General features: G+C 35.1%; 1 protein-coding gene and 1 long non-coding RNA gene across 2 annotated transcripts; one reads left to right on the forward strand and one right to left on the reverse strand.

Annotated features, from left to right (window-relative positions):
* The first annotated feature begins 3443 nt into the window (after positions 1-3443).
* Positions 3444-13791, forward strand: LOC133318352 (tobamovirus multiplication protein 3-like). The gene is made up of 11 exons (XM_061520341.1): positions 3444-3868; positions 3960-4050; positions 4168-4220; positions 4353-4445; positions 4571-4642; positions 7252-7324; positions 7417-7462; positions 9083-9146; positions 12242-12295; positions 12386-12463; positions 13654-13791. The coding sequence occupies exons 1-11, from the start codon at positions 3704-3706 to the stop codon at positions 13744-13746; spliced, it is 882 nt and encodes a 293-aa protein (XP_061376325.1). The 5' UTR covers positions 3444-3703; the 3' UTR covers positions 13747-13791.
* LOC133318353 (uncharacterized) lies at positions 6147-14522 on the reverse strand. Its single transcript, XR_009752462.1, has 3 exons — positions 14415-14522; positions 13632-13761; positions 6147-6560 (listed from the first exon to the last, which is right to left on the reverse strand). It is a non-coding gene; the product is annotated as an uncharacterized LOC133318353 (long non-coding RNA).
* Between the last annotated feature and the right edge of the window lie 2772 nt (positions 14523-17294).

Genomic DNA, 17294 nt, shown 5'->3' on the forward strand with positions numbered 1-17294 from the left:
AATTGAATTTGCTTGTAATTAATGGAAACATAACAATTAAGTGAACCTTCTAGAAATAAAATAATATAAATGACTTATTTGAATATTAGTCATGTGTATTTATTGGGTTATTGTGTTTTAAGCTATCTTACACCGACACTGATACGGAATACAGGACACGGAATACACATGACATGGCGAACCGTTAATTCTAAAAAATATCATATTTTGACACGTTAGAACACGTTTTGATATTAAATAATATTTTTAATATATATAATATAATTTATGGGTTTTACTTTTCTCATGTTGTAGGAGAGAAATTATCTCATGTTGTGAGATAAATTAAGTGGAGCCCACCAATTTAAAAAAAAAAAGAAAAAGAAAAGAAAAGAGATGCACGTCTTTTTATGTGAGTGTAAAATGAGAGAATAATCTTATGCAACATAAGAGTATAATTTCCCATAATTTATATTTAATATATATAACAACCCATAATAAGTCATATAACTAATCAAATATTCAAATTCCATAACAGAAAAAAAAAATTTATATATTATTTTTTCATATTTAGTTAATAAAATAAAATTTAGATATAAAAAAAAACGTGTCAGATGTGTGTCCAAGCGTTGATCACGTGTTGAAAAAAGTCGACCGTGCATCAAATGACCACGTGTCCTCAAATATTGACCACATATCAGACACATGTCGGAGCGTATTAGTGTCCGACACGTATTTTTCAAAAAAATTAGCGTGTTCGTGCTTTGTAAGGGTGTGCATAACAACCTTCCCGGAATCAATTCATTTTTAATTTCTGTTTCCGGGAACATAAATGGATAGGAAACTTGTTTGGTAAAACCGGTTTATTTTTTTTGTTCCCGGGATGAACCAGTTTAATTTTTGTGCTGGGAAACAGAAAAAAGAATCATAAAATTTCTGCTTTTTGGTTCCCGGGCACAAATGAGATAAATTTATTTCTCTCAATCAAATTCTCCACCTCTACCATCATCCCAACACGACTGCCGCCACCATTGTCGCCGTTGTAATCGTAACACTAGTGCCGTCGTTACCACCCCTCACCACCACGATGCCACCGCCACCATTACCACCACCTCCACCCATCACTACCACCATGCCACCGTCACCACTACCACAACTACCACCGCTGCCACCACCATTATCACTGTCACCATCACCACTACCGCCATCAACCACCACCACCATCATCGAAACCACTGTCGTCACTGCCACCAACGCCATAACATGCCACTGCCACCAACGCCATAACACGCCACTGCCACCACCCCCATCGCCACTACTACCACCACGACGACGCCACCACTACCATCACCACCAATGTCACCAACCACCACTGTAATTGCCACAGCCACTACCGTCATCGTCGCCTCCGCTACCGCCACTAACCACCACCATCATCGTCACATCCATTATCGTCACCATCGCCACCATTACACCACCCATGTTACTACCATCACCACGCCATCGCCACCACCGCCACCACTGCCACCTACCACCACCGCCGCAGCCACTGCCACCACCACCACCGTGATGCCTTCACAATCACCACAACCATGCCACCGCTACCATTGTTATCGCCACCAACCATCATACCACCACTATTGTTGCAATCACTGCCGTCACCTCCACCACCACCATCCCCACCACTACCGCTGTCGCCGCCACCATTACCACCGTCATCGTCGCAGGTACCGCCGTCATAATCACTACCACTATCTTCACCACGTCATTGCCACCACCATCACCACTACCGTACCGCCGCCACCACCACCATCACCACCACAACCACACCATATGGAAAGGAAAGTGATGATCCAAATTTTTTTATATTTAATAGGAATTATTTTTTATTATATTATTTGTTGTGTTATCAAACACAATTCTCATTCTCGGAATAAAAATAAAACATGTTATCAAACACATTTTTTTTCTCAGAAACTGTTCCAAGGCATAGAAATAAAATAGAACTATTTCTTTTCAAAAACAATGCTAGTGAATAAAATGATTGTCATGCACATCCTAAGTTTTAAGTCCGTGTAATTTCATTGCTCTTGGCTTTTAGTTGAGGGAAGAATGCACCTGAAGATTGTTTATGGTTATAATTATGGGTTTGTTTTTTCTAATGTTACTTTAGATAACTTTATCTAATGTTTATCAAAACGACGTCGTTTTGGGACGGATATCATGGTATTTTTGTAATTTTAATTTATTTCAGGGTTATAATAATCTTTATCACTCTAATTTTTTAATTTTTCAACTCCAAAACGACGTCGTTTCGATGAACATTAGATAAAGTTATCTAAAGTAACATCGGAAACTTTTTTTCCCTATAATTATATTGTTTATGGGTTTTATAAGAGTTATGTTGTAGGAAAAGTGATTGTGTAATGTTATAGAGATTCGTTTTGCGTGCCTTAATTTTTTTTTTGCTTTAAAAAGTGTGGACTCCACAAAATGTTGTGTGTGTAAAAAAATTTTTGTGTCATATTAAAGGACAAAACGAAAACCATTGTTTATATTCATATAATTGATTAAAAGTTTACAATGTCGGCTCGTTATATTGGATTTACAACCGACTGTTGGATTTTAAAAATTTCAGATTAAATCCGTAAAACTAACTTGGTTTGGTTTTATTTTTTAATTATTTAGCTTTTTTAAACTCTTATTTATTTATTTATTTTGAAAGCTACAGCTAATAAGAAAGAAACCTTACCTAACATTCTCTAGCGAGCGTTTTATGATGTTTAGCCACAATTTAATTAATTTTTTAATTTTTATTTCAACTTTGATCCCTATGCCTAATATAGTTTTTTATTTTTTTACTATTTAGAATTGTTTTTATTTTTTTATTAATCACAATATTACCGTGACGAAGTTAAAAGCAACTAAAACTAAACATTAGCTCTGATTATAAAATTGTTAACCACGTTATGGTTTAGCTTTGGCTAATTAACTTTTTTTCTTATTTAATTTACCTCGGGATTCCTAAACTTGAACTTTTTTTTTTGAACTCTATAAATTCGTACAGGGGTATAATATTTTTTATGTTAGAGGAGATAAAATTATTTCTTACATAGATATAAAAATGTGTAAGGCTCATATGGGCCCATGTGAAGAGAAAAAAGAGAAAAATAAAATATGGGCCGCATATACTTTTATATACGTGTAGAATATAATTTTATCTTATACAACTTAAGAGACATGAAACCCTTCATATATATATATATATATATATATATATATATATATATATATATATGGGTCTATCTAGTGTTCGGTCACTGGATATAAGTTTTGTCCAATCACCATATTATAACTATATATTCCGGAAAGTATATAGTTACAATATTAAAATTATACTTTTTTTTTCACTTTCTACGTCAGTGAGAATAATCAATCCTATATCAAGAGTAATAAGACTAATAATTAATAGTTGCGTGAATATTTGGACCACGTGTTGTTGCGTTTCCATGCATTCAATTGTGGATGACGGAATCCTAATGATACACGTTGTTACATCAAAATAAATAAATTTTTTTTTGTTAAATTGTAAAAATAAAAAAGAAAACTGCTAAACCCAAACTATTACTAAAACTGAAAATAAGCCTAGCTACTAGTGCTTTCCTTTAACATCATTCATTCATTCATTCGCGGCGCGTGTGCTCAAGAAACCGTAGATTCGATAATGAGCAATAACAGCTTGCCGGCGACGGTTGCGGTGGCGGTTGCAGCGGTTGAGCTGACTGATTCCTCCAGCTGGTGGCACGACATCAACGACTCTCCGGTGTGGCAGGATCGTATATTCATCGCCCTTGCCGTCCTCTACGGCATCGTAGCCGCCGTAGCTCTGGTACCTTCCAATCCAATCATCCGAAACCTAATTGATTCCAAATTAGGGTTTTTGTTTTTATTAATTTTTTATTTTATTTTAATGATTTTAGGTTCAACTAATTCGAATACAATTGAGAGTGCCAGAATACGGTTGGACCACGCAGAAGGTCTTTCACTTTCTCAATTTTTTGGTGAACGGGGGTTTGTATCATTCAAACCTTTCTATTTCTTTTAAAACCATTGAATTTATATTTGTTTAATAATTGTTTATTAATTTAACATTTTGTTGAGTGATATGCACTCTTTCTGGTTTTGCAGTTCGATGTTTTGTTTTCATCTTCCATCGGAATGTGCAGAGGCTACAGCCAGAGGTATAGCGAAAGGAATTGGGTTTTTAATTTAAGTTATTTTCAAACATAATATTAATTTTTATTTTTATTTTTGGTTATCATAGCATTTAATATGGTCACACTCATTCATATTGGATTTGTTTATGTGTGTAGATTGTCCAACATATCTTACTTGACTTGCCAAGTCTCGCTTTCTTTACAACGTATGCGCTTTTGGTCCTGTTCTGGGCTGAGATTTATTACCAGGCAAGTTTGACTTTGGTGCATTTACTCTGTGGTCTGTTTGCGTTGTGATTTTCTTGTTTAATTTGCAGTGAATTTTGTTGTTTCGGTGGGTTGATCGTCGCCCTTGGTGGTAAATGTTTTTGCAGGCACGAGCTGTATCTACTGATGGACTGAAACCAAGTTTCTATACAATTAATGTGGTGGTTTATGCTGTTCAGGTGAAAATCCTAGTCCAAGTTTCCACTTGTGGTCATTCACAGCTGTAGTTTGAATATTTTTTGTGTATTTTTTGAGGTCATGCAGCCGGTTTCCATATTTGCTTTTGTATTTCTTAATTTATGTAGAAACTAGAATTGATGTAGTTCTTACTACATTCAAACAGCTGGGCAATATATGATTTGACGAAGTTTTGTGTATCTAGTAATATGTTGGATACTGTAAAGATATGAAGATTAGATATGTCTATATCTGCTATTTAAAAATCTGAATGTAATCAAATAGCAAGTGAAAATTTAGGATGGTTCTATAAAATTTGGATGCAACTGCATTTATTGAATGTCTAAAGTGATATGGACAATGGAGCATGTAAAGAACCAATTCAACCCAAAAGCTTAAGCTAGTGCATGAAGGCCCATCAATGGTTTATATACTTCTCTAACACGCCTTCTCATAAGATAGCTTATTGGGCTTGAAAGGTGAATGATGCATCAAGCCCAGCCTTCTTGTGCTAAGAAATTTCACAAAGAAAATGGGGAGCGCGAGGATTGAACCCGGGACACCGAGGCTCTGATATCATGTAAAGAACCAATTCAACCCGAAAACTTAAGCTAGTGAGTGAAGGCCCATCAATGGTTTATATACTTCTCTAACCGAGTAGTTTGGCACTTTGGTTCTAAAGTGAATGATTAGATACATAAAGGTGTTATATCCAAAAAAAAAAAAAAAAAGATTCGGAAAGGTGTTTCGATAAATGGATGTTTGAAGATAGTATTAGAACATCAAACACAAATCCATTATCATGACCTAATGGGCATTATACTTAAAATTTAATTAAATGTTAAAACTGATTAATCAGATAAAAATGGCTAATAACATATAAATATAGGTGAGCCTATGTACAATGGTTGTTTTTGTCGCCATGTGACCATGAGGTCGCAGATTTGAGTTAGGTAATCAGCCTCTTGCAAATGCAAGATAAAGCTCCCTAGTATAGACCTAGATTATTGAACGAGTTTGAGTGAAAGTGAGAAAAAGATAGAGTATATAGAGAGAGAACAGAAACTGAATGATTCTGTATTATTGAATCTGAAAGCTTTCTGTACAACTGAGTGTCCTATTTATAGACAACCAGGAAGCTTGCTAAGCAAACTAAGAGTTCTGTTAGGGCATAACAGAACTGACAGTTGTCACAACTAATTAACAGAAACAGAACTGACAACCCTCATAACAAACTAACAGGTCACTAACCAACTAACTACTGGGGTAACTATGCTACTCTAGATACTGATCATTGTTGTTAAAATCTCGATTTATCACTACGATTTTACGATTTTTTTTCATCAAAACAATTTTACTAAAATTTCAAACGCGTTAACGTTTTTACGATTTTTTTACATTACGATTTTACGGTTTACGATTTTTTAATCCCTTTCCGATCTTACTTAAGAACTCGATTTTAACAACATTGATGCTGATGCACCAGAGACAACAGTATTACAGTCTACTAGTATCCTTCCAATCCAAATACAGAAGTGCATGTGAATGTAAAGGCAAAATACATAATACGCTATTAGTTATGAATCGTGTGCAATAGCGCCACTATTGCTGCGTTGCATCAAGTAGCTGCCCCCTTCCGCTAATTCCAAAATGCCATGCAATGGTTTTCTGTAGTGGCAGGTACTGCAGCCAAAATTGTGGCAAACTGCCGCTCATTGAAGGCAGGGTAAATTCTCTCTTTGCTCCTGTGTGTAGTGTACCGACAACATTTAAGGGGTAAAATCGAACTTTTCTCCCATTTTTCTGATGTATATTACCATTATGACCATCTTGCAAAATCCTATCGAGATCTCTCGTCTCGTAACACACTCTCTCTCTCTCTCTCCCGTTGTAAAACCCCACTGCTTGGCAGCGGTTTTCCTATGTAGTTCATTGCAAGGTTATGATTGTAGAGATATGAAGGAAAAGAGAGTAATATTTATATATTTCTAAGAGAGTAAAACACAAGTATTTTGTAACAAGCTTGATTCAAAATTTTGATTTTGATTTTTTTATTTTATCTTGGATCATCATCAAGAGCTAATATGTTGTCACTTTCTAGCTTTTTTGATATAGGCCTCCTCCTATTGATAAGCAACTCCCTCTCTCATAGCTTCCTGTGATCCTCTCTCTATATATGGCTGGAATTGAGTCGAGCTACTCAAACTTAATTAGCCGATATTAAGCCTTGTATTAATTGAACATTTGAGGCTTAATGTGTTTTCAAATTTGTAATTTTGAAAAATTTATGCTTTTTTCCACATATATTCTCTTAAAAATAATCTAGTCAAACAAAAAATAAATTGAATGCTAATTTAATTAAAGTATTTTTCTTATTCTTATTAGATAAAAATGTGTGTGTGTGGATTAGATGGGATTAATTAAAAAACATGCAATCAAATCCGTGCTTCTACTTTTCTTTCTAGTTATGTCCCCAAAATGATGTATAATGATTGACCTTTGGTTCTTATTTTAATGTGTATTGAAAGTTTTAAATGGCAGTTGCTTTCATGTTGACTAGTTTTGAGTTTGTTAGATGACCCATCTTATGTTTTGGTTTAATGTTTGCCAGATTACTTTGTGGTTGATATTATGGTGGAAACCTGTCAGCGTACTGGTCATTTTGTCTAAGATGTTCTTTGCAGGTTTGTCTATGCTTGATATTTGGTTTGTCTTTGCTATTGATCGTGACTTTTATCAGTTTTTGCTAATTCATATTATATATATGTTGCCATAGGGGTCTCTTTGTTTGCAGCTCTTGGCTTTCTTCTTTATGGTGGAAGGTAATTGTATGTTTCAGTTTTCAACTTCCTTTATTGTGCCTTTGAATGAAATTCTTGCATCTAGGTTACAAGATACCACTCATTGAGTTAGGAATTTTGTTTCTGAAGAAATAGTGAAGAAGAAAAGCAACTCCTTGCATTAGCATAACTGGAAGTTATGTGCCTTAGTCTTTGCTGTTGGTTAATCTTTGCTGCCATTCCAGACTGATGAAATTCAAATAGTCAAGGACATGGGCTTGGGTATACATTCTTTGTAGATTGGTATCTATCTGTATTCAAGGCCCTACCTTTTAATGAAGTTCTTTTCATAATTCATAATAGCAACTAAAATTTAACTTTATAAGGTATTTGTGTGGATTCTCTTCATCCCATTTAAATAGTTTATTGTAATTGTTAGATCTATTAATTCAAACGCAGACTGATCTTTAATTCTTTACCTATGTTTGAATTCTTCACAAATGAATTATTCTCAATTCTATCATTCTATGGTTAATCCGTTCCTTTCTGTCTTGATTCCTCCTGTCAAAATTTGTTATCTGGTCTTACTTCTCTGAATTTTCTTGCACTAGTGTACTGGTTTTGGTATATATGATTTTAACCAAGATCTCCATCAACAAGAAAGAGGAAAAGTGCCTAATTCTTGGAACGAAATATGTTACAGAATATTTATTAATATAGATGATAGAATCAGATTGTTCATGGCACAGCATATCACAGCTTTCTCACAGTGTGATGTGTCATTTTGATTGATGTGGTGCTAAGAATATTTACAATCAGGCGTAAATTGTGTGATTGTAACCCAAATCGTATAATCTTCCCTAAAATACAAAATGTTGTAAACATTTGTAATTATTGTATTTCCTTTATCAGCTAGAGTAGTGTATCCTTATTATAGGATTTGGGTTTATTCTCTTCGACCCATCAGACCTATTAGTCTCTATATATAATGTAACCATTTGTACATGTTAACTTAATAAAGCAATAATATTTTAGTTTTCTCCTTTCATACTGTAATCAAAGCTCCCGATCTAGTATCCTTTTGCTTTAATAGTCGCCACCTCCAGTGCGGATCCTTTTTACGCCTTTAGTGCATCCACGTTGAGTGGGTGCTAAATGTTAGATAGGTTATGACATTTCCCTTTACAAACTACTTACATTATGATACCCAGTTCAAATCAGAACTAACTCAAAGACTGCTGTTACTCATACTCATGCAAGTCCTTGGAAGTTTATTTTAAAGGCATATATCTTTTGCACTACTGGTTTTGGTTTCTATTTGTTTGGGTTGATGACTCCTCTGGTGCCCTACTCATGATTTTTTAAAGGGTGGACTGTCTGATATGCAGCAAGATTGGAAAGCTTTATATTTTTGAATTTGTGACTCACTATTTTATTTTTCTTTCTCTGTTTATGAGCATGCATTATCCTTCTCTTTCTATGTGTCTTCTCTTTTTCCCAAATAAATTTTCTTTTATCAAAGATGAAAAATTGAGGCAGATGAAGAGAATAAATCACGGACTTTTAATTCCATTTGTAAATTAAATTTTTAATGTTAACTACATCATCTGTTGTACCCTCTCACTGATTTTGCATGCCCTTTCTGACTATGTTCTTTGATAGACTATTCTTGATGCTGCAACGCTTTCCTGTTGAATCCAAAGGGCGACGTAAGAAGCTGCAAGAGGTATGCAATTTGTTGAGGAATTTTTTAAGTTCAATCTGCTATTCCTCTTCTCCCCTCCCTCTCTTTGACTCTGAGTTAATCTTTGTTATAATTATAGGGCTTAAATAGAGGAAAGGGAAGAAAAAAGGAATAATTAGGATCCGTTTGATTGTGTTTTGGTTTTTTTTGTTTTTAAAACTGTTTTGTAGAATAATTAATGAAATTGTTGTTTTCTATTTTTTTTATTTTGAAAGTTAAAAGTCAAAATACAAAATAAAAACAACTCAAATATGTTCTTTAAATTTGATTCTAAAATAAATAAATAAAACAGTTACATTTTTTAATTTTATTTTACAAAACAGGCCTTATCAGAAAGTGTTTTTTTTTTTTGTTCTAAAAATCAAAAAATTGTTTTTTCGAAACACATTTCAAACAGGCCCTTAATGGCTATTTGGGAAGTCTTATTTTTAGGTTCTCTATTCCTTATAAGTAGAAGCTTAGCCAAACATGTTTTTATGAAAGCTCTTATTATGAAAAGAGTTTTTTGTTATAATGAATAAAAAAAGCAAAAACTAAAAGCTTCCAAGAGGAACTTTTTTTAAGATATATACTAGCTTTTTAGAATTCTAATATTTATTTTTCAGTTTCACCCTTATTCTAAATTTGTATTTACCAATTTTACTCTTTACCTTAATAATTTATTCTAATAACAAATTATTTCATCTTCTCTCCTTCAAAACCCTCATAACAGCTTTATATAATAATCAAACAGCATTTAGTTTTATTTTTTAATCTTTTTTATTTTAACTTTAGCTTAAAAGTAGCTTTTAGCTTAAAAAAATGTGTCAAGCAGGCTCTTTAATATAAGATTATATTGATATGGTGTGTGATTATATCATACACGATGCTAACGCAATGATCGTTTTTATACTAATAATCAGGGTAAGAAATTAATATCAGCCCAAGGCCACTACTAACCCAAATTTAGGAGTGAGGCCATTGGTACTGCCAATTGCCTATAAACACTCCCTATTATCAATTCATAATTTCCTAAATTACTCTCACCTAAAAAAATTATGTTGAATTTAGTATTATTAATTAATGACATTACTGTTTATCTTTTCAGATTCTGAGTTAATCAATATTATTATCTTTTTTATATGCCAAAACTCTTTTTTTCTCTGAAAAAAATTCTAAATACAACGCAAAAGCCTGCAGCTCTTGGTATGAAATGTGTCTCAATATAATTAATTACCTAAATTTTGAAACCAAGGTCATCAAATAATTCTAGCTATGTCATGTTCCGATAAAGAGAAAATACTACGAGTAACTTGTTAAAATTTAAATGTGTGATAAGCAAGCTAACCAGAAAAAAGATAAAAGGCAATTTAAATAATATAAATAAACATAAGCAAAAATATAAATAACTAATATTGTGTGGAGTGTTGATAAACAAATATTAAAAGGGTAACGTGATGCTATAACGCTCCCACTATACGCAGGATTTAGGGAAGCAACTAATTGTCTTGGTCCATGCCTTACCTTGAATTTGCAGGATGTTGGTTACTTGATTTGTATCTATGACCTCTGGGTCACATGACAACAACATGAACTGTTATGTCAAGTGTCCCCTTCAGAAAGGATAACCTAGTGCTATGAAGCTCCCGCTCTATTTAGACTCCAGGGAAAGATCTATAGTAGGCAGTTTTACCTTAGATTTGCAAGAGGTTGACTACATGAATTGAGGTCACATGACCTATGTGTCAAGGCTCTCCTCCAACTTCATAGGCAAATATTAATATATTTAATTGAAATTCAACTTTCGTTTAAAAATTATTTGCTAAGGGGAATTTAGTAAGTTATGAGTTGTTAGACTGAATAAGAAATTGAGAGTGCCAATAGCCTCACCCTGTAATTAAATAAGGTAACTAACAACAAAATTAGGAAATAACTTCCAAGATGGTGTTCAGATTGTGATGTTCATATAGTGTTAACCTGGACAAATTGTGATGTTCTTGAGCTTACGTTGAGGAGGATCTGACGGTGATTCAAGGTGGCTCCTCCATGCACCTTGGTGACTTTGATGCTCAAGACATTATATGAGCAAGGGTGGAGTGTATAAATGTAAAGATGCATATCCTGAGATCAGATGTGAGGGTGAACACCCTGTGAGTGTATGAGAGGCATGAGGCGGGTGCCCTAGCATTGTAGATGTCCCATAAATTTTAGGATTTCGCCTCTAGTTAATGGCCCTAGTTGATGATGAGCCTAAATTGGGCCAAGTCATGTCTCCAAAACAGATAGCTTCCTAAATTAGATGACTGATTGACACCACAATATATTCTAAGATATTATTTTTTTTCTTTAGTAGATATGAAATATATTCTAACATTACCCGTTAAACTTCACTAAGCTTTAAGCTTGTTATCAATGAACACTTTAAATGAAAATAAATTTAAATTGGGCTCCACAAAACATAAAAGGAGAGGTAACTAAAGGATGCTAGAGATATTGGAGAGATAAGCATTGCTAGACAGATAACACAACGGCAGTGGCTCATGGGTTGCATAGGAGAAATCACCATTCGTATGATTCAGGATAGTAAGAAAAGTCAGTAGTTGTTAATGTGTAGAAAAGTCACCGCTGGAAACATTGTTGGTAGGAAGAGACCCACCAGATTTGAGATATGGCAAGGAAAGAGAATGCCAGAATTGAGGTATGACAAAAAAAATTTGCTGCCCAATGGGACTGTGGTTAGGGTTTGTCAAATAGATACAGGGCAGAGACACTTCAGAATAATAATAATAAAAAAAAAAGAGGTTACTGTAAAGAGAAACACGGTGAAACAATACTGTGTAGAAGGAAAAACTTGAGTAAAAGAATCATGGGGATGAGGATATAGCAGTAGTGGAGTTCCTGGTTTTAGAAAACTTGGCAGTGGAATGGTGACAGGACCTGAGGACTAGATTGCATAGGATGGTATTGTTTTAGTACCATGTTAAAATTATAGGGCTTATGTAGAGAAAAAGAAAGAGAATATTAATTGAATATGTTGTGGATAATCTAAAGATATTTTAAATATATTCTCACAATAGTACATGATGTTTTTACTGTAGGTTGGCTATGTGACGACCATATGTTTTTTATGCTTCCTTGTCAGATCCATTATGGTGAGCAGTGAGCACCTTTTTATTTTCAATTCCCAGTTATTCTTATTGCTTGGTTTTCAAATTGAGTTTGATTGTATTTTATTGTGTCAGATGTGCTTTAATGCATTTGATAAAAATGCGAACCTTGATGTCTTGGACCATCCTATTCTAAACTTTATATATTACCTGGTAAGGTTGTCTTCCTTTATTGCGGTGCTTTTATTGCCATACTCCTTAATTTTTTTATTTTTTTAAATTGTGGTAAGGTAGGAGACCCCAATTGGGATCTAGGTGGGGAATAGGTTACGGGTGTTCGAAATCTCCACCTTGAAAACCACAGACCCCTGTTTATCAATGGAGATGCTACTAGGCTACAAGGCCACTGGCTCCTTACTGTTTCCTATTTTTGTGCTATTCTAGTTATCATTTCTATATTTGGGTATGTTTTATGCTTATGTTACAAGTCTTATATTGGTTGCGTATACAACTAATATGGGATTTATAAGGCCTTAGACCCTCTCATCTTTTGAGCTAGCTTTTGGGGTGATGATCTCAAGGTCCGTAATAATTGGTGCTTTTATTGAGAGTTGAGGCCACGGAAAAAGTTACTTATAGGCTGGATTAAGGTGTCATACCTCTCAAAAGGGTATTGCATTAAATACTGATAGATGAGTGAAGCCGCAAAAAGGGAAAGGCCTACCACCAGGTGTCGATAGAGTGAAAGTCGCCATGGACGTTGGCACTTAAAAGGGAGTGGTAATGTTATGAGTCCCACATCGGTTGCCTATACAACTAATGTGGGGTTTATAAGGCCTTGGGCACTCCTATCCTTTGAGCTATCTTTTGGGGTGGTGACCTTAAGGTCCGTAACAGCTTATCTGGTTACTTTTGCTTTTATGTTAGAAATGAAAGCTCTGACATACTACCTGCCAAAAATTTTCTCTCACCCCAACTTTTGCCTACTTAAATTAAGCTTTTTTTCTGGTATTTGACATTACTATGTTACCCTGCAACCTAAATGGAAAGAGAGTTGTTAAATCGGATAATAAGTCATCTGTGAGGATATATCTCGTGAACAATTTTCCATCCATAGATGCAAATTTTGTTCCTCATAAAATATTGCTAATTAATGTTCTGATTTCCATTTGGAAGGGGTATTGGATTGCTATTGTGAGGTCTCAATAATTATGTTTTTACCATACTTTTAGAAATTCTTTACTCGATTATAATTGACAATGATAAAACAAGCATTCTATTGGTTAATACTTTAAAACTATCTCTAGGGTAAGCCATCAAAAAGGGTGTTTGTATGGCTTCTACTTTGTCAAAAGTATCCATCTCCCACTATTCCTCTTACCCTTTTCACATTTTTGTTGCAGTTGGTGGAAATATTGCCTTCTTCTTTGGTCCTTTTCATTTTGAGGAAGCTGCCACCCAAGCGTGGTATCACACAATATCACCCAATTCGCTGAAAAGATTGAACATACCTAGAAAAAGAGAGTCATCAGTGGTGCTCTACTTTCTTGGATGATTCTCAGAATCCAAGGGTAATCTTTAGATAAGAAGCCAGTCTTTTCTATGTTTGGAGGGGCAAAGCTTGCATCAAGGGTTTTAAAGTTCTCCCTTGAGATTTGTAGATTATGAAACGTGACATTACATGCATTCTCAAACTTGTTGAGCTGTGTTATCACTGATATTTGCTTTGTCTATAGGACAATGTGGCTGATTTTGTTGTTGAACAATTCAACACAATTAGTAACCATAATTGGGAGAAGGGAATAGTGATATCTTGTATAAATAGAGTGTATGTCTTTTAACTGCCACATGTTCGTAAAATGTTTAATTTCTGCTACATATTCTACTTTCATTTCTTCAGTGAAGCCTAAGATTTTGTTTCTGCAATTTCAATCATTATACGGTTTGATCTTTTAAATTTCACCGTAAGCGTATGTATCCCTAAAAATTTGATAGTGGCGAAGTATATTGAAGGCTTCCTAGATGAAACGTTCCCCCTTGAAATCCCACGTTTGAACACTTAATACCAACTTGATTACTAAGAAACAACTAAAAGAAAGAGAATAGAAGCAATCAAAATTCTGTACGTGATTGCTATAACATTTGAAGAGCAAAAAATGCGTACCAGGTTCAGATTTGCCTGGATTTGTTGAGGTGATTAATTGAAACGCCTCTGCTTGGTTGTGGGATCTAGCAGCTCTTGCTTGATTGGGACTCTGAGATTATGTGAATCTGCTACTTTATAACAAATGATTCATCTTCAACCGATGTTAGCCTGAACTACCAGCTAGTTGGTATTTGAATGTTTGGTTTGATTTATCTCACTGGCGGAATGGTAGGTTTGAATTATTGCACATGACATAGGAATGCTGACTGACCGATTTAGCTAGCAGTGAACGAATTTTACAGCGTTGTTCGTGCAAAGATGTTTTTCTACATTGTCTAATGTCTTTGGCAACCGAAGGTGGAAAGAAAAGAAAAAAAAAGAGGGGTGCTGCCAGATTAATAAATTTGCATAATTATTTAATTTGAAAAAGGTATTTTTTTTTTTTTGATAACATTAAGGGGCGAAGCTCCAGAAAAAGGTAATTAGTTTAATATGTTGTATGATGTTTTATTTATCTTAATTTATTATGATAATGAAATAATTAAGTCTAGTTAGCATATAATGGGTATTTAAATTATGATGATGAATTTTAATTGATTTAACTTTGATATGTAAAGTAATTATTTTGATTAATTAGACTATTGGTATCTATAAGAGCAAATTTAAATTCCAATATGGTAAAGTCTTGAGTTATTTTTGACATTTATTTATAATAACTGATTATGATGACGATGTAATTTAGTATAGTTAGTGATCAGACCAAATACAATATGGACTGCCCAAAGTATGTCGGGCCTAATCACACACGCTTGATGTGGAGTGGATGCTCTTCTTCTTGGGCTTTGAGTGGTTGATCAGGATCAATGTGTTCTTGTCCTTTATTGGCGCGATGAGACTGGATGAGGGTACCTGCAAAGACACTATGATGCTTAAGTCAGTATCAGAGGCAAGTGTATATATGTTCTAAATGAATTAGATAGATGTACCTGGTATGTACCATCTGCTTATATAGCGGTTCTGATGCCGCCTTCATAAGGCGGTTCTGATGCTGCCTTCATAAGGCGGTATGGCTTCTGATTGGCCATGTTTGGGCTGCAGGTCAGGCTAGGACCTAAGTAGCCTTATCTTCTTAGTGCCAAGCTATCTTGATAGAGTCGCGGCGAGTTGGTGCTGTCATCTGTTTATTAGTTCAAAAGCGCGGTGAACTTGACTTGGTTTTTAAGTTAACTTCCTTATCTCTGGATCTTATACCAAAGGGCGATTTCATGAGCGATGGGGGCATCGCGTCTTGCTATGCGCGCAATGTTGACCATCGCGCTTAATTCTGGACCCTTCATGAGTTTGGGCTCCTTTGTATGTTATTGGGCCTCTAATGGGCCTACAATTTTGAACGAATATACTGATGATGAAATTTGAGCCTTTTTGGGTAATTTCGACCTTTATTTGTTTGTGGATTTCAACATAAAGAATTTTGTTTATTTTGTGTTTTGGATTTGTATATATCTAACGCGAACTGCTTTTTTTAATTTGTTGCAGATAGTTCAATGGCTACTTCTTTGAGTAGGTTGGAGAAGATAGCACCCATGCGAGGTGCTGCAAATGTCGGCCCTTCCATGCCTACTAAGCCTTTCATGTCTGCTACCGCCACTAGTGCTGAATCAAGCGAGGGTGCCACCGCGCGAATGAAATCACCAATGAAATCACCAGGTCCTCCAGCTGCCCCCATGAATGTCGTCCCCCCTGAAAAAGAGGTAGAAGGTGCCTCGAAGGGACAAAAGGAAATTTGAGGAGATTAACGTGGGTTTCCCAGACCTCATTTATTTTGGTGATGGCTGGGAGTTTGATAAGGACATGTTTGCTAAGGGCAGAGAAATAAGTCCGCGTATTGAAGCGCTACCAAGGGAAAAATGGTTGGGGACTTCTGCGAAGCTAAGTATAGCGAATCAATTCATTATGTTCGTGCCTGGTAAGTAACTATTTGTCGCTTTGTACATTTTAAATGTGACATCAATCTTTTAGTTATAACATATTCTATGTAGCAGGCTCTGTTGATTTCTTGAAGGAACGCATTGACGAATTAAAGGGTGAGATCGTTCAACAGAGCACAAGCTTTGAAGAAAAATTAAAGAAGGCTGAGGATGAGATGGCGATGGTGAAACAGGAGTTGAAAGAGGTGAAGGCGGCAAATAAAGAATTAAAGTCAGAGAAAATTGACTTAAACAAGCGCGTCCTGGAGTTAGAGGGAAACGCTGATACCTGGAAAGAGAAAGAAGCCCAGTTGAATGGCGAAGTAAAGAGGTTCCAAGATTTGTTCGAGAAGGCAGCTGAAGGGACCTATACTAACATTTTTAAGCAAGTGCGCCTTTTCAACCCGTCAGTTAAGTTGGACAACGTCCATTATCTCTACTAAGTGAAGAATGGTCAATTGATGACCTTAAATGACAAAGATGAAGAGGTTCTGGTAGATTTAATTAGCACGATGGATACTGAGACCATCGCGTCATCCGTCCAAGAGCCAACCCTTCAAGGGCCAACAACTGAGGTTGAGGATTGCGCATAAGTAAATGAGGGTCCTCAAGACATGTCCATTCAAACAATTTGATTTTTATTGATGTACTTCTTGTTGTTTGGATTATGGTTTGTAAGGGGATTAGCCCCGCCTTTTACGGAACAATGTTAATTTTGTGTAAGCCGTAATGGCTTCAAGATATATGTTGTCTTCTTTCAGAAAGATGTTTTATGACTACATACCATGCATGTATCATTGCGTTGAATGATTTTCATTAATGTTCTTCTAACGAAGAATAAGATAAAAAATACTTTCAGCGTAACTTACCAAGTTGATAACTTTTAAAGAGTATTACCTTCTTGTCCTTCTTCTCTTCTTGACGATATTGG

The sequence above is a fragment of the Gastrolobium bilobum genome, unplaced genomic scaffold (assembly GCF_033153095.1).
Source record: "Gastrolobium bilobum isolate Gb01-03AN ecotype WA unplaced genomic scaffold, APGP_CSIRO_Gbil_v1 utg3828, whole genome shotgun sequence".
Lineage (NCBI taxonomy): Eukaryota > Viridiplantae > Streptophyta > Magnoliopsida > Fabales > Fabaceae > Gastrolobium > Gastrolobium bilobum.

Excerpts from the sequence above, each read along its gene's own strand:
- LOC133318352 (XM_061520341.1), top strand. The coding sequence starts at position 3,704 with ATGAGCAATAACAGCTTGCCGGCGACGGTTGCGGTGGCGGTTGCAGCG. Across the intron at positions 4,446-4,570 it reads GGGCTGAGATTTATTACCAG|GCACGAGCTGTATCTACTGA; the intron begins GCAAGTTTGACT and ends ATGTTTTTGCAG. Across the intron at positions 12,464-13,653 it reads TAAACTTTATATATTACCTG|TTGGTGGAAATATTGCCTTC; the intron begins GTAAGGTTGTCT and ends TTTTTGTTGCAG.